Below are 17,185 nucleotides of genomic sequence, written 5' to 3'. Positions count from 1 at the left end.
TCGCCATACGTAGGGTTGGGAAGGAATCTTCCCCCAGGTCAGATTGGCAGAGACCTTGGGGTTTTTTGAGCTTCCTCTGCAGTGGGTGGGTGCGGGTCACATGCCAGATTATCTGGGTGTATCTCACCTAATTCCATGCCACTGCAGGAGCCTCAGCCATTGGTGCACCTCGGGCTTCCCGTTCTCTGCTTTTGGCACACAATAGTCTAGTCTCCTGTGGGCTATAATTCTCTGATCTAATTGCAGTTGCTGGGTTTAGTATGTGGGTGCTGGGTGGTGTTGTTGGCCTGTGATACAGGGGAGGTCAGACTAGATGATCTGGTCGTCTCTTCTGGCTTTAAACTCTCTGATGCTAAAATGTTATTTAGGTAAAGAGATTAGCAGGATCATTAGAACACTCCCACTCTCATTAAATGAGACAAGTAAGAAATACAACAATACTTCAGGGCATACCCCTAATTGCCTGGGGTAGGAAGACATTTTGCCTAGGGGTGGTGGCTTATTACATACAACGGCTCAGTACAAGCCTCCTTGTAACTTCCTCTAGTTCAGCTGCCAGTGTCAGAAACAGGACACTGAATGAGGTGGACAATTCGCTTAATTCAATATGACAATTCTTATGTTCCTAAATGTTATTTCAGCAGGCCAGGAAAAGCGGCCAATCAAATACCAACAGGAAGTGATTTCCTCACAGTGTGGGAGTTGCTTTCCAGACCTTTATCCAGTGACCATTTGTGATCTCTCTCCTTATCCCAGAGGCTGATATTTTCCCCATACATGAATATGAATTATTGTGATGAAATCTCACTGTGTTCTAGCTGTCGGCCTTTTCCTGTTTCCCTGCTAGTTGTCAGTGACTTAGTGGTGGTGTGGGAGTTGTGCTGACATATTAACCCCTGCGCTTTGTCCCACTTTACACAGCACTCACACAGTTACGCCCCTAGACTGTAGACCGGGGCGGGCAAACTTTTTGGCCTGAGGGCCACATCGGGTTTCCAAAATTGTATGGAGGGCTAGTTAGTGGAGGCTGTGCCTCCGCAAACAGCCAGGCGTGGCCCAGCCCTGCCCCATATCCGACCCCTCCTGCTTCTCGCCCCTGACAGCCCACCCCCGGGACTCCTGCCCCATCCAACCCCCCCCCGTTCCCTGTCCCCTGACAGCCCCCGGAACCTATGCCACCCCATCCAACCCCTCCTCTCATTCCTGACTGCCCCCTGGGGACCCCTGCCTCATCCAACCCCCCTGTACCCCGCCCTCTGACCTCCCCACCCCCTATCCACACCCCTGCCCCCTGACTACCACCCCAAACTCCCCTGCCCTCTATCCAACCCCCCCTGTTCCCTGCCCTCTTATCGCGCTGTCTGAAGCACTGGTGGCTGGCGACGCTACAGCTGCGCTGCCCAGAGCACCAGGACAGGCAGCCGTGCCACCCAGCTGGAGCCAGCCACGCTACTGCACAGCACAGAGCACTGGGTCAGGCCCCCGCTCTGCAGCTGCACTGCCCCAGGAGCTCACAGCCCCGCCACCCAGAGCATTGTGCGGGCGGTGGAGCGAGCTGAGGCTGCAGGGGAGGGGCTGGGGGGTGAGCCTCCTGGGGCAGGAGCTCAGAGGCCGGACAGGAGGGTCCCGCGGGCCACAGTTTGCCCACCTCTGCTGTAGACCCCTTAAACTGTAAGTCTCTTGGGGCAGGGACCTCCTTGTAGTTCTGTGTGTGCAGCATCTAGCAAAATAGGGTCCTAGCCTAGGACTACGGCCCCATGACACTACAGTAATACAACTAATCCACTCAGCATTTTCAAGGCTAGCTCCTTAGCCAGCGTTGTCTCTTCTGTGTATCCTCTAAATAAAAAATAAAATAAATAAATTAATGGAGATATCCCATCTCTTAGAACTGGAAGGGATGCTGAAAGGTCATTGAGTCCAGCCCCCTGCCTTCACTAGCAGGACAAATACTGATTTTGCCCCAGATCCCTAAGTAGCCCCCTCAAGGATTGAACTCAATGCTGTGTTTAGCAGGCCAATGCTCAAACCACTGAGCTATCCCTTCCCCCTCCAAGGGGCTGACATTTCCTAGGGGTGGGGGAGGCTGGTAGAGGAGGGAGTGGAGCAGAAGGGATGCGTGGAGGGCAGAGGCTGGGAAGAAAGGAGAGACAGGGAGTGTGCGGTCTCTAAAGGAGGTTGGGGTGGCAAGTGGTGGTGGCTCTGTGTGTGTGGGGGGTGTTGGGGGGCAGGAGGGGGTAGCTCTGTGTGTGGGAGGAGTTTTCTGAGGGGCAGGAGGGGGTGGCTTTGTGTGGAGGGGATCTGGGGGGGCAGGGTGGTGACTCTGTGCAGGGGAGTGTTGGGGGTCAGGAGGGGTGGCTCTGTGCGGGGGGGAGTGTTGGGGGCAGGAGGGGGTGGCTCTGTGATGGTGGGGTCCTGAGGGGCAGGAGGGGGTGGCTCTGTGCGGGGGATGTTGGGGCAGGAAGGGATGGCTCTCTGTGTGTATGGGGGGAGGTGTGGGGGAGGTCTGAGGGGGCAAGGTGGTGGCTCTGTGCGGGGGGGGTGTTGGGGGCAGGAGGGGGTGGCTCTGTGATGGTGGGGTCCTGAGGGGCAGGAGGGGGTGGCTCTGTGCGGGGGATGTTGGGGCAGGAAGGGATGGCTCTCTGTGTGTATGGGGGGAGGTGTGGGGGAGGTCTGAGGGGGCAAGGTGGTGGCTCTGTGCGGGGGGGGTGTTGGGGGCAGGAGGGGGTGGCTCTATGCGGGGGGCGGTGTGGGGAGCAGGAGGGGGTGGCTCTGTGCGGGAGGAGGTGTTGGGGCAGTAGGGGGTGGCTCTGTGCGGGGAGTTTCTAGGGGGCAGGGTGGCTCCGTGCGGGTGGAGGTGTTGGGGGATAGGGTGGTGGCTCTGTGCGCGGGGGGGGGGGGGCGGGTTCAGGGTATTTGTGCTGGGGCGGGGGAGGCGGCTGGCTGGGGCCGGGGGGCGGTTTCATTTTCTGAGTCACGTTTCCTGTCTCCGCCCGCCCCGCTCCACAGTCGCCCGCTCCCCGCCGCGCTCAGACCAGCACTCGCACTGCCCGGCCATGGCGTGCAAGGAGCAGACCTTGAGCATCGACCTGCAGCCCCGGGGCCTGCCTCCCCCGTACCCCGGCACCCAGCAGGGCTTCCCGGCAGAGCAGCCGCGCGACTTCGTGCTCTGGTCCCTCTTCAACGTGCTGCTGTGCCAGAAGCTCGCCTGCCTGGGCTGCCTGGGCTTCCCCGCGCTTATCTTCTCTATCAAGGTGAGAGCCGGGCCGGACCCTTGGCGCCTCCCGCCCCAGATCCTCTCCCCGGATCCCCCGGTGCCCCCAGCGCTCCACTCTCTCCAGCCCGCCCGGATCCCCCAGCGCCCGGTTCCCTCCACGTCCCCCGATGCCCCAGCACCCGGTTCCCCCCCAGATCCCCCGGTGGCCGGATCCCCTGGTTCCCTCCAGGTCCCTCGGTGCCCTAGCGCGCGGATCCCCCGATGCCTCTAGCGCCCTGATTTCCCTCCCCCCCCCCCAGGTTCCCCGCGATGCCCCCAGCGCCCGGTTCCCTCCAGGCCCCCCGGTGCCTCCAGCGCCCGGATCCCCCCCGATCCCTCGGTGCCCCCAGCGCCCCGATCTCTCCAGCCCTCCTGGATCCCCAGTGCCCCCAGCACCCCGATCTCTCCAGCCCTCCTGGATCCCCAGTGCCCCCAGCACCCCGATCCCTCCAGCCCGGCCCGCCGGGAAGTTGGTATCCAGGGCACATTCATCCCCGCTCTCCGACCCTCCCCCACCTCTTCCCGGAGCCCCCGGGTCTCTCCCGTCTCCTGGCAGTTTATTTTCCCTTCCTCCACAGCCCTGACTCTAGCTTTTCTTTCTCCGCTCAGCCCCCCAGTCCCAAGGCAGGAATCCACCCTGCGGGGCAAGCTGGGCTGTCCTGTGCTGCTCCTGCTATCAGCTGTCCTTGGCCCGGACTGTGTGTGGGCGTTTAGGGTTAGGAGTTTGCAGGATGTGAGCATCCAGCTAACTACAGCAGGGTGAGCCTGAGGTTGGAACTTGGGGGCCCTATTGGATGTGGGGGTATTTAGGGGCCGCAGGGAGCTTTCCAGCGGAAGGAGGTTTTCAAAAAGAGGCTGGAGTGGGTTAGATTAGATCTAACTTGGGTGGGTTAGATTAGATCTTTGCAGCCCCTTCCTAACCCTGTGGGTCTATGGTTCTGTGATGCTGAGCAGCAGCTCAGTGATCCTCCCAGAGGCTGCAAAGCCACTCAATCAGTGGGAAGAGTTGTCTAGTTATGGTGCAACATCCTGATTGTGTGGCGGTTGTGTTGTGTCGCTGATGCAATGAGGTGTGAAGACTGTGCCACACCGGCTGGCAGGGTGTGATGATGCAGTTTGGTGAAGCAGTGCTTCCCTCTCACTCCCCCCTCCCCTTTAGAGGGTCAGGGAAGGACCTGGCGTGTCTGGGGCACTTGTTCAGTTCTCCCTGCATTGCCTCTGGTGTGTGTGTGTGTGTGGGGGGGGGGGGTAGCAGTGGGAATGGTGCCCCACATTAGTGCTCCAAAGAGATGTGCTAGTCTAGCGTGCAGACTGAAACCTGGCTGGGAATGATCAGTGGGACAGTGCAATAGGAACATCAAACCACTATGCAAGGGACGCACTTCAGCTTCTCCACGGGCTGGTTTGGATGCCCAAGACTCTCTAGTAAGTGAAGGCTCAGCTTGGGCTGTAGCCAGCCTGCCCTAGGAATTAACTGGCTCCATTTTCCACAAGGAGAGACTCAGCCAGTGCACTAGTGGGGAGTAAAGGGCTCCTTGCAGCTGGAGTATAGAAACGACCCACAGAGGAACACATGGGTATGCTGTGCCAGGGAGAGGGGAGCGCATGCAAACCAGGCATGCAGTAGAATGTGGACTGCTGTGTGTACAGCTGGGCCAGCTTTAGGAAATTGCAAACTACATACTCCCAAAGTTTTGGGAACTGTGCATTTGTTTTTGCTTAATAGTGTCTATTCAGGCTCTCTGAGGTCCAGTCCTCTGCAAGAACAACGAAGACCTGAGGTGTACCAAGGAAAAAAAGAAATGCAATATTTATCATTGGGGAAACAGCATTATCATGCTCCCCTGTCTGTCTCTCCAGTTTTCTTTCTATAATGTCGTGACTTACACACGATACAACATTTCCACAGTGTTTAGGGCATCCAGTGTATATGTACAGGGTCTAGCACAATTGGTCCCTGGCGAGGGCTCTAGAAGCTAGTTTATAATGACAATTAGTAACAGGATTTCCTGTCACAAGTGGGACTTTTTAGCAGGCTTAAGGATCCCCCATGCTAGGTTTTCAATCAGCCTTTGTTAGGATAGCAAACCATTCATAGACATCACAGGTGGGAAAACGCCCCAGTTACGTCATTTTGTCCCCCTCCTCTGACAATGCCATGTTTTCCACCTAATACGTATCCCACCGGATAGTTGTACATATTCCAGGTGATGTGGGCACACCTCCCATTAGGGAGTCATTTTTCTGATCTACTGCATCTTCCCTTGCTCAGTGGCACCCTCTTATTTCTAGTTGTACCCCACCGCACGTGGGCAGAGAGTGGTTGTTCTCACTGCTGGGGCTTCACAACTTTGCAGGGGGTTATATATTTATATAAGTGGGAATGGGGATCAATTTTATGCATTTGCCCAAGTGCCAGCTAGATTTTAAAGCTGAAATCCAACACACCATATTTGCCTATTTGATGTGTTATAGTGAATGTTGGAATGGAATTCAGTTAGGATACCCCCTTTTTATTGAGTCCAGGAAGCATTAGCTTACTAATTTTAGGTCGAAAGAGACAAGGTGCGGGGGGTGGGGGGTGGGATATCTTTTATTGGACCAACTTCTATTGGTGAAAGAGACAAGCTTTCTAGCTACACAGAGCTCAATTTTAGGAGCAGGTTCTTTTGAGGGCAGCTTTTACCTTGGACATCCTCTCTCAAATCAGGGCACTTGTGGCTAATCAACAGTTTATTAATCCCCCCATTACCATATAAGTATATAGTCAACAGATGTGGTTGCTCAAATGAAAATTGCCTGCTTAGATTCATATTAGCCATTTCATACATCAATGCTGTTAGGCTAGAGCACCATCTTGTGGTCATGTTTTTTGTTGCTTATTTAAACTTACACCCCTCCCTTTGTTTCCTTTTTAGTTAAAGATGGCACTTGTAAAACAGAACAATAGTGAATCAAGGATTTAGCACTGGTGGGTGGGACCAACATGCAAACAAGCAACATTATACAAATGATCATTATGCAAACGAGCTGCATATTTACAAAAGGCCATGAACTGCATGATATGGAATGCTCTGCACAAGCAGTGCTTTTTGAAATCTTGGCTATTTCGCAAAACTGTCACTTGTATTTTCTACAATCCTAGTGAAACCTCAATGAATAAACATCTGAACTAGCTCCCTTTGAACTCTGGCTTCTTCTCTTTCTGCTGCAGAAGTCAGGGAGTTCTCTATAGCTCAATAAGAAGGTGCATGGGCTGTGGGTGCTTTAGCTTGGCCCAGAAGGGGCTAAGCAGTTAATAAAAATTCTCCCACCCTCTTGACTGCTCTGATTTTTCACATGCTCCTGTTTTCTTTTCCAGGCCCGAGATCGGAAAGTACTGGGGGACCTGGAAGGTGCTCGGAGCTATGGCACCACCGCCAAGGTGTTAAACATCATTGGGTCACTGCTGGTGGTAGTTGCTATTGCTGTGGTCCTTTTCTTTTGCTTTTGGAGACCTTAACAGCATCCCTTTAATGAAGTTCCTGGGACTGACACCAGCCAGGCATTCAGAGAGGGGATTGGAAGATAACTCAAATGGCAGGAAATGACCCCCTGCTGGCTGTTCATGCTGTGATGGAAATTCACAACAGGTCATGAGTTCAAAAATTGACTCATTAATAGCACCATTGTAGCTTTGATGCTAGTTATGTGGTCACGCTCATTTCAAATCTGCGCGGGCCCCCACTTCTCTGCTCCATGCACTGTGGCCATGGAATCGGCCACTACCTACTTGTTCCTCTTCCAGCCTGATCCAGCTGTTTACCTTTTTTGGATTTCTTGCACTGAAAATCATCCGCATTCACTGCTGTTGTGACCCTCCCTCTCTGCAGCGCCCAACACAGAGAGTAATAGATGATGAGGTCATAGGAGGCTCCAGTCTACCTCACTTTGTTCCTAGAGATGGACCAGAACCACCCACTCTTTGGGGTAGTTTGGATCCAGGCTTTGCCATTGGCCCCCATTTCTACAATGGGCCAAATCAAAACATGGGTTCAAAATCCCCCTCCCATCCCCCCGCTCCCCATGCTTTGGGACATTTAAATCTGGATTCAAACTTTGTGCCTTGGCCCAGTTTTATCTGTCTGTATCAACCCAGCAATAATGTTCGCCTGGGGCAGTATTTACAGCAGTAAAGCCATCTGCAGAGATTCCGGCCTGCTCTTTTCACTGCAGCAACCTGCCCTGCGGGGAAGAGAGAAGTGTAAAGGGGACAAAATGTTTAACTTGATCTGTGTGATGGGGTAACGCACTGTGCAACACAGAGCTAATGTGGGACCAGTTGGCCCCACCCCACTTCTGAGAGATGTCAGAATGGGGGGTGCTTAAACAGGAGAAACCCAGCTGAGTTGGTTGCAGAGTGGGGAGGGGAGCAGTCTGCAGCTCCTGCAGGGAGGGGGGGCTGAAGGCAGGAGCTTTTTGTACAACTGCTGCCCAGCAGCTCCTCCTGGAAGGAAGGGTGGGCTGGCCCTGCTCGATGTGGATTCACCATGAGAGGGAACTATTTCTCTCGGTTTTCTTGTGAACTCATCAGTTTAGGGCCCCAGCCCGGTGAGCACCTTCTGAAGAACAAGAGCCTTAACCCATCTTGGGGATGCTTCATTTGTATTAATTCCCCTTTTGTTCTGGTCACTGACGCCCGCAGCCAGGTGCTCTAGCCAGGGCCCAGCTGGACGGCTGAGCCTTTTAGGACTAGAACTGGAGTGGGAAAACTACCTGGGCATCGCAGAGCAGGGGCCTGGGTGAGTGCAGAGGTCCTGCCTAGAGCCTAGGGGGTGCCTGGGAAAGGCACTCGGGTGTTAATCTGATTAAAAATAAAAGGCCTTATGGTGGTTGGCAGCAGCACATTCTGTCCCCACACACTCAGTTCCCTCCACACCCAGGCCTCCTGCAGCCAGTTCCAGGACCCCAGTACAGAAGCAGCAGTTGTACTGAAAGTGTGGGGAGTTTCCCTTCTCCCTCTCCCCTTGGGTCAGTCTGGGAAGAATTGGGCTGAGTCCTAAATAAGTGAATGCATCAGAGTCTGACACATCCCTTGCAAGCAGAAGCATCGGGCACTCGGGTGCCTTTATTCCAGTGGTTTTCAAACGTTTGTACTGGTGACCCCTTTCACATAGCAAGCCTCTGAGTGTGGACCCCCCCCATAAATTAAAAACACTTTTAAATATATTTAACACCATTATACATACTGAAGGCAAAGCAGGGTTTGGGGTGGAGCCTGACAGCTTGCGACCCCCCCATGTAATAATCTCATGACCCCCTCAGGGGTCCTGACCCCCAGTTTGAGAACCCTTGCTTTATTTAGTATTCCACAGCTAGGTATGTGCTTCCTTCATCCCCTGGCTCCATTCCTCCTCTTTACCCTTGGGCCCATTCCTACAATCAGTGCATCTATAGGGCTGAATTGTGCTTCCAACAAGAATTTGGGGAAAAAAATTCTCAAGTGGACTTTGAGTTTGCTCCTTGACCTGCCCCCTCTCATAGAAGGGCAGGATGTGGGTCCGAGGTGCTCCGATGGAGCGGAGGGGTGGGAGGAATGTGAGTGTGAAGTCCTACCCACCAATCTACATAACTCAGGAGACCATCAATTTGGTGTCCACCACCTCTGTGCCTGCCAGGGAACTGGGGAGGTCTCTCTGGGGAGAAAGTGATCTACAAGAAATGGCAGAAGAGCCACAGATGAGAAAGGATATTGTAATCTCATCTAGTCTGGGGTCTCAATGCTGGAGACTTCAGAGTGAAGCATGTTAGTAGATACTAAAACTGCTACAATTATTTTATATATTTTTATACATATTTTATATATGTTAACCAAAATCCTTTTTGGGGTATAAACCAAAATGTTTTGTATCTACAAATCTAGTGCTCTGTACCTATCAAACTGAAAAGTTCTTTGTACTTAGGTTGAACCTTAGTGAGGGACCAAAGGAATGAATGTTTGTAATCAGTAATGGAATGTGTATAATCCTTTCCTCTGACCCTGTTGACCTGTGCAGAATTGCATTCCCGTGTCCAGAGAGGGACCACTGTTGATTGGCAAGGGATGTTTGTTATTACACATGTATTCTGTGATTGATGAAATAATGAACCACTGGTTGATGTTTAGGTCAATAAGAACCACTTATTGTCACAAGTGGTTTTGGTAATAATGAATCAGTCACAGATGTCTTTATCTTAATCATGAGGGTAAATTGAGGCATCTAAGATAGAACTCGCAGTTAAATCAGCCCATGGGAACGGAATTTCTTTGTCCCAAGCTATGTATAAGGAAAGAGTTTTGGGGAGTTAAGTCAGAAGTGGACTGAGTGGCTGTCACTTCTCCAGTGATCAGATTGGTAACATATGTATTCCTTTCTGTATTCTGTATCAGGCTGTATTAATCTTTGACTAATAATCTTTGATTGAATTGCAAATGAACCAGCTATCTGACATCTTGTGTTATTAATATTTTCATTATTAAATTTGAACATGCAACAAGCATAAACTCTCCAGATTGTGCCTGATGCTGCAAGATTATGTCCTGGGTGAAATTACTGTCTGACCCCAACTGGTGTTCTGAAGCGTGTGGCTCAAGACTAGAGCTGGAAGAAAAATTGATTTTCTGTCCACAAAAAAAAATTCAAGATTTAGATTTTTTTCTTTGTCCCAAAAAGGAACAAAATGCCAAAATTTCTTGTAAAACAAAATTAAAAAAAAATAGTTTTGGGTCAATTGATACATTTTGTTTCAATTTCAACCCTTTTTAAAATTTATTCTTATTTTTTAAAATAAAGTCAAAACAAAGTCATTTCAAAATGAAAAAATCAAAACGTTTTGTTCCAAAAATGTCAAAATGGGGGATTTCCCCCCCCCCATTTTTTTCCCAAAATGGAATTTATTTAAAATTGATACTAAATTGAGGCACAAAAAATGTAGGCTTTGTCAAAACAGCTATTTTCCAGGAGAGAACTGTTTCAATGAAAATTTCTGGACCAGCTGTAGTTAAGACTCCCTGTGTTGGGGCGTGCTTGCCCTGCACTGGTATTGCAAGGGTTAACGCTACTCTTTGGCCAAGTTATTTACAACATTAAAGCAGATAAACATAGATAAACAAATGTGTTAAAAAACCCTTAAGTTTCAAAAGGTAATAGAAGCTTCTATGTTCAGCAAGCTCTATGTGTCCTTTAGGGCTAACCCAGGCTAAGCAGCTGGGGACCTCTTGCTTATTCCTAGAAAATATTGACCCCCAGAGTCTAAGCAGCACAGAGATAATCAATTCCTTCTATTGGAGGTTTTTATATCTCTTCAGCCTAAGCTGATGGGAGGAATTCAGTTGCATAACTCATCTTCATGGGGGTGAAGAGAACAGGATAACTGAGTCTTTTGTCCTCTTTAATGTCCCACAATAGTCCGTTTGGTGTTGATGGACCTTTCCCGTTGGGCAGGTCGAAACATCTTCTGTTGCAGATTAGCACTTTACACTAGTTAATGTTTCTCTCCTGTCTGGTGATTTACATTGTCACGCAGGCTTACAATACAACTGCTCAAATACTACCTTACAATATAGCATATGGAGATTAGTGCATGCAGCAGCTCACAAGCATTTAATAAAGTCTAACCACTACACACATCCTTATAGGTCTAATACCTACTTGAACAATACTAGCACACGGCACCGCCACCAGCAGCAGCACAGAAGTAAGGGTGGCATGGTACCCCCGCCCCTCTGGCTCCCCCTCCCCCTGGCAGTGTCCTCCATTTGGGAACTTGAAATATGGTAATCCTAGCTGCAGTGATTACATCGCTTGTGTGTGCGTACACTTAGCCCCTTGTGTCAGCGCTGTGTGGCATCACCAGGAGCACTTGTATAAATTATGTTTCCCCAGTGTGGGGCATTGTGGGAAGGCTCCTGAAAACCGGTAACAGGCGACATAAGCAACGCAGTGTCTATGCTGATACTGAATCCACCTAACTACGTTGACCTTGACGCTATGCTGCTCATGGAGATGGAGTTAGTAAGTCAGCGTAGCCAGGCAGTTACATTGACGGGAGCGAAATTTAAGTGTCGACACTTCCATATCAGAGGGGTAGCCGTGTTAATCTGAATCTGTAAAAAGCAACAGAGGGTCCTGTGGCACCTTTAAGACTAACAGAAGTATTGGGAGCATAAGCTTTCGTGGGTAAGAACCTCACTTCTTCAGACCCTCTGACACTTCCATAGCTAGGTCGATGCAAGGTGGTTTATGTTGGCCTAACTCTGTAGTGTAGACCAGGCCTCACACTGGGGCAACAAGCTTAGCTATAAGCTTTCTGCTTTTCCTCCTGGCTTAAGTAACTGTCAGCGATCTGGCTGTAGGCTGAGGCAGCTGAACAGTCCGTCAGGCACACATTCCCTTTGCAGTGGTGTGGTAGGCCCACCGGGAACTTAACTCAATGGAGTTTCCCAACTGAGGAGTGGGAAAATTCTCAAACCAGTCACTCAGTGAAGGGAGCTGGATGCTCCCTCTCTTCCCTTTCAACTGACACCCCAGAAGGAGTGACTGCCTCCTCTCTCTCAGGCATCTGGGGTCAAAAACCAACCAGAGCCCCCCTTTTTTGGGACATCTGGGCAGCTGCTTTAGTTCCGTCTCTCTGGCCTCCCCTCTGCTTAAGGGAGGGTTGCCTGGCAACGGGGCAGCAACGGCTTCTGGGACTCCAGGCCCAGGTAAGTTTCACAGCATCACTTATGGTAAGGAGGATGCGGGGCAGGGTGGGAGGGGAGGAGGGAAGTTACATTTGGTATTTTTCTTAAAGCCCACATGACTGCATGGAAATCTCAACTTTCATTTAAAAAAAAAAGTGAGTTTCTAACCATCTCGATTGCAGAGTAGATCACAAAACTGGGACTTGAGAATATCCTAAAGCAGGGGTGGGCAAACTTTTTGGCTTGAGGGCCACACTGGGGTTCCAAAACTGTATGGAGGGCCGGGTAGGGAAGGCTGTGCCTCCCCAAACCCTAACCCTATTCACCCCCTCCCACTTCCCACCACCTGACAGGCCCTGCTCAGAACCCCTGACCCATCCAACCCCCCCTACTCCTTGTCCCCTGTCACGGAGTATTGGGGAACCCAGGGCCCCGCACCCCCGGCTTCCTGCGATTCACCATGACTCTCAGCCAGCCAGTAAAGCAGAAGGTTTATTTGGATGACAGGAATACAGTCCAAGACAGGTCTTGCAGGCACAGACAAGAGGGACCCCCTCAGTTATGTCCAGCTTGGGGTCCCAGGGCATCCCAGCCCACCCCCCTTTGGGGGGGGGGTCAGAGCCATCTCTGCCTCCCAGCCATCTCTCCAGCCTGCTTCCAGCACTCTGCCTTCAGCCACCCCTCCCACAGCCTTTGTCCAGTTTCCCGGGCTAAGGAGTCACCTGGCCTTCAACCCCCTCCTGGGTTCTCGTGTTACACATTCAGGTATGCGCCCTGGGGCAGATCCCATCCTCCAATGCAGACTATCCCAGCCACACTCCCCTGTCAGCATTCACAGACCACAGTGAGAACAGGCCCAGTTCGTCACATCTTTCCCCCCTTCGAGACCGAACTGAGCAGGGTCACTTTAGCCAGTGACCCGGGGAAGTTCGAACCTACCCCCGTTCCCATGGATGCCCCCGCATCCCTCCCATTCCTTGGTGGGAATTACACCAGGCCCCTCCAGTTTCACGCCCCCCCTTAGGTTGGGGGTGCTTGATGGCACTCGCAGTTCGCATGTGGGAAGGTTTATGCGGCCTGTGCCCTTTTCCCACCCCCATACCTCTGGGGCTCCAACTGGGCTGTGGTCTTCTCCCAGCACTCCAGTCTGGAGGTCTGTGCTTTGGGCTCTCTTGGTTTAGAGCCGCCCTTTTTACCTTGGCCACCCTCCGAAAAGGCTCCTCTATGCTGGGCAAGGGTCCTAAAGCTGTTTTCCCCTTGTCCCAGGCCTTCCTCCCCCTCTGACAGGGGTCACAGGATCCGCAGTACTGTCGGACAGTAACAAAGACCCCAGGCCAGTAAAAGCTCCGTAGCAGCCTCTGCTGGGTACGCCAGGTTCCCTGGTGCCCTGAGAGGGGAATGTCATGGGCCCGGCACAGCAGCTGGCGGCGATACTTCTGGGGTACCACCAGCTGCCTCCTGATCCCCCCTGACTCCATTTTCCCTGGGGGAGCCCATTCTCGGTACAGGAACCCCTTCTCCCACAGGAACCTTTTCCGGCCACCTCGTCCCATGGTCTGTACCGCATTGAGGTCGGCCAGGTCCCTTATCTTCCGCAAGGAGGGATCTCTCTGTAACTCGGCCTGGAACTCAGCAGCTGGGACGGGGATGGCCACCTGCTCTTTCTCGCCCGCTGGGTCCGAAGCTGCAGCCTCCCTGAGCCACGTCCCTGGGCGTTCCCTCCCCACCAGGTTAGGGTCCTGCGCCTCAGGCAAGGCACCCCCCCCAAGGCCAGGGCGCAGTGCCCCTTGCCGGCTCTGACCGCGGGTCACAACTAAGGCGGTCTGGGGGCTGCTTGGCCAGTCCTCTAGGTCCCCCCCCATCAACACCTCAGTGGGCAAATGGTGGTGCACTCCCACGTCCTTGGGGCCCTCCTTGGCCCCCCATTTCAGGTGTACCCTCGCTACGGGAACCTTGAATGGGGTCCCGCCCACCCCGGTCAGGGTCAGGAAGGTGTTGGGCACCACCCGATCTGGGGCCACCACCTCGGGCCGGGCCAGTGTCACCTCTGCGCCCGTGTCCCAGTATCCATAAACTTTCTTCCCATCCACCTCCAGGGGAACAAGGCACTCGCTCCGCAGGGACAGCCCCGCGCCAACCCTGTAAACGGAGAACTTTGAATCCGGAGCATCTGGCCCCCCAGAGAAGCTGGCCTGGGGCCCTTCTCTTTCTTGAGCAGTTGATAAGCTGCCAGCCCCTCTTGCGTGAGAAGCCTGCCCCTCGTCCGTCTGGGCCTCTACCAGGTTAACCCGGTGCGGGTTCGGTCTGCTCAGTCTGTCCTTGAGCTTGGGGCACTGGGCCCGAACGTGGCCTCTTCGGCCGCAGTAATAGCAGCTCATGTCCCGTGGGTCCCCTCGAGCCGGTCGGTTGTCCCTGATGCTGGGCATTCCCCGTGGGAGGGGATTCCCCATATTCCCCCTTTGGGAGGTCCCAGGGTGACTCTCTCTCTGCATCGCGGCGGGCCTGTTCCTTTGGGGCTCCTCCCTGCCACCCCCTGACCGGCTCTTTACAAACTCATCAGCCAGCTGCCCGGCGTGTCTCGGGTTCTCTGGCTTTCTGTCCACCAACCACAGCCTCAGGTCGGATGGGCACCGCTCATACAGTTGCTCCAGTACCAGCAGTTTAATCAGGTCCTCCTTCGTCTGGGCCCCACCAGCCCACTTGCTGGCGTATCTTTCCATGCGGACGGCTAGTTGCAGATATGAGATCTCAGGGGTTTTATCCTGACTCCGGAACCTTTCCCGGTACATCTCAGGAGTCAACCCAAACTCACGTAGCAGGGCCTTTCTGAATAGTTCGTAGTCCCCTTTCTCTGCCTCTCCCAGTTGGCGGTACAATGCCACGGCTTTGGGGTCCAGTAAGGGGGTAAGGACCCGGAGTCTGTCCGCGGGATCAACCCGGTGCAGCTCGCAGGCCGTCTCAAAGGCCTCCAGGAAGTCATCCATGTCCTCCCCCTCCTTGTATGGGGCCATGATGCACTTATCAAAGCTCCGTGCAGTCCTGGATCCCCCCTCACTCACCGCAGCCGGGGGTTCGCTGCCCTTCAATCTCGCCAGTTCCAGGTCATGCTGACGCTGTCTCTCATTCTCCTGTCTCTGTCTCTCTTTCTCCTCCCGTTCATGCTGTCTCTGTCTCTCTTCACGCTGATGCTGTCTCTCTTTCTCCTCCTGTTCACGCTGATGCTGTCTCTCTTTCTCCTCCCGTTCATGCTGTCTCTGTCGTTCACGATCCTCCAGCTCTCTCAGTTTTAGCTCTTTCTCCCATTCCAGCCAATTCCGCTCCACGGATGCCGAACGTCGCCGGGAGGATCCTCTGCTGGCCGGCGGGCTTCGCCGGGGGGATCCCCTGCTGGCCGGGGGGGTCACGGCGCCTTCGGTATTTGCTGGGCTCCTCCCCACCCTTCCCCTAGGCATAGGAAGGAGGGGTCTCGGGAAGCCCTCAGCAGCCGGCTGACCACTCCCAGCTGGGACAGACACTGGTGCCTGCGCTGCATTTGCCAGGCTGCTTCCCTGAGACACAGGGATCAGTTCATTCGCGCGATCTTCCGCCTCTAGCTGGGCAATGAGCTGTGCTTTGGTGAGCCTCCCAATGTGCAGCCGCCTCTGCTTACACAGCTCCACCAGGTCGCTCTTAAGCCGCTTGGCATACATCTTCCTGCTGGCCACTCACCGGCCTGTGTGCTCACAGCTCCCCACAGTTCCCAGGGGGACCCCTAGTGTGCCAGCCCTTCTCGAGGTCACCGCCTCTCTGCCAGGGTCGAGCTGCAGACTCCTCCGCCCCTGGGACCACTCGCTGCGATCCCCCCGGGGGACCCTGTTACTGCAAAAGTCCTTCTCGCTGGTCACACACTCCCAGGGGTAATAACCGTCTCTCTCCCACTCTTCAGCAGGCCTGGTCCCCGTCAATCCCCCTTCGTTTTACTGCTCCCCAGTCACTTACTGCAGGAAGCGCCGTCCACGGGGTGCAGTAGATCCCACCGCTAACACCAGTTGTCACGGAGTATTGGGGAACCCAGGGCCCCGCACCCCCGGCTTCCTGCGATTCACCATGACTCTCAGCCAGCCAGTAAAGCAGAAGGTTTATTTGGATGACAGGAATACAGTCCAAGACAGGTCTTGCAGGCACAGACAAGAGGGACCCCCTCAGTTATGTCCAGCTTGGGGTCCCAGGGCATCCCAGCCCACCCCCCTTTGGGGGGGGGGGTCAGAGCCATCTCTGCCTCCCAGCCATCTCTCCAGCCTGCTTCCAGCACTCTGCCTTCAGCCACCCCTCCCACAGCCTTTGTCCAGTTTCCCGGGCTAAGGAGTCACCTGGCCTTCAACCCCCTCCTGGGTTCTCGTGTTACACATTCAGGTATGCGCCCTGGGGCAGATCCCATCCTCCAATGCAGACTATCCCAGCCACACTCCCCTGTCAGCATTCACAGACCACAGTGAGAACAGGCCCAGTTCGTCACATCCCCTGACCACCCCCTCCTGGGACCCTTTGCCCCTAACCGCCCCCCCCGGGACCGCACCCTCTATCCAACTCCCCACTGCTCCCTGACTGCCCCTCCCCCTATCCACACACCCTCCCCCCGACAGGCCCCCTGGGACCCCACCCCCATCCAACCACCCCTCTAAAGCCCCTTTCGGAACCTGGCCCTGCGAACATGGGTGGAGGACTCAGGAGGATCAGGGGCAGCTGCGCAGCCGGAGAGAAGTGGCGGTTTCCCTTTCAAAGTGCCGCTTCTCTCCAGCTGGCTGCATGGCTGCCTGGTGCTCCTCCTGAGTCCTCCGGCCGCGCTCCCGCCACCCTCCCTGCTCAGCTCCCCTGCCCCCGCAGTGTAGCCCCCTCCCACGCTGGTGGCATGGCGAGCTGAGGCTGCGGGGGAGGGGGGACAGCAGGGGAGGGGCCAGGGGCTAGCCTCCCCGGCCGGGAGCTCAAGGGCTTGGCAGGACAGTCCCGCAGGCTGGATGTGGCCCGCGGGCCGTAGTTTGCCCACCTCTGTCCTAAAGGCTCAAAAACAAATACAAAGAACCCCCAATGTATTATTTTTTAAAAAAACCTCATGATTTTTAAGCCAATATTATGACTTTTTGGAGTCTCAGGCTAGGTCTACACTACCCGCCTGAATCGGCAGGTAGAAATCGACCTCTCGGGGATCGATTTATCGCGTCCCGTTGGGACGCGACAATCGATCCCCGAAT

General features: G+C 53.9%; 1 protein-coding gene across 1 annotated transcript; it reads left to right on the top strand.

The window, feature by feature from the left end:
* The first annotated feature begins 2,078 nt into the window (after window positions 1-2,078).
* On the top strand, window positions 2,079-9,779 carry LOC101949804 (dispanin subfamily A member 2b-like). Its single transcript, XM_042862098.2, has 3 exons — window positions 2,079-2,177; window positions 3,010-3,254; window positions 6,618-9,779. The coding sequence occupies exons 2-3, from the start codon at window positions 3,057-3,059 to the stop codon at window positions 6,756-6,758; spliced, it is 339 nt and encodes a 112-aa protein (XP_042718032.1). The 5' UTR covers window positions 2,079-2,177; window positions 3,010-3,056; the 3' UTR covers window positions 6,759-9,779.
* Window positions 9,780-17,185: the final 7,406 nt, after the last annotated feature.

This window comes from Chrysemys picta, chromosome 4, assembly GCF_011386835.1.
Source record: "Chrysemys picta bellii isolate R12L10 chromosome 4, ASM1138683v2, whole genome shotgun sequence".
Taxonomy (NCBI): Eukaryota; Metazoa; Chordata; order Testudines; family Emydidae; genus Chrysemys; species Chrysemys picta.
The sequence above is the reverse complement of the archived record's forward strand: the minus strand, read 5'-3'. Positions and strand labels throughout refer to the sequence as shown.

Excerpts from the sequence above, each read along its gene's own strand:
- LOC101949804 (XM_042862098.2), top strand. The coding sequence starts at position 3,057 with ATGGCGTGCAAGGAGCAGACCTTGAGCATCGACCTGCAGCCCCGGGGC. Across the intron at positions 3,255-6,617 it reads CGCTTATCTTCTCTATCAAG|GCCCGAGATCGGAAAGTACT; the intron begins GTGAGAGCCGGG and ends TTTCTTTTCCAG.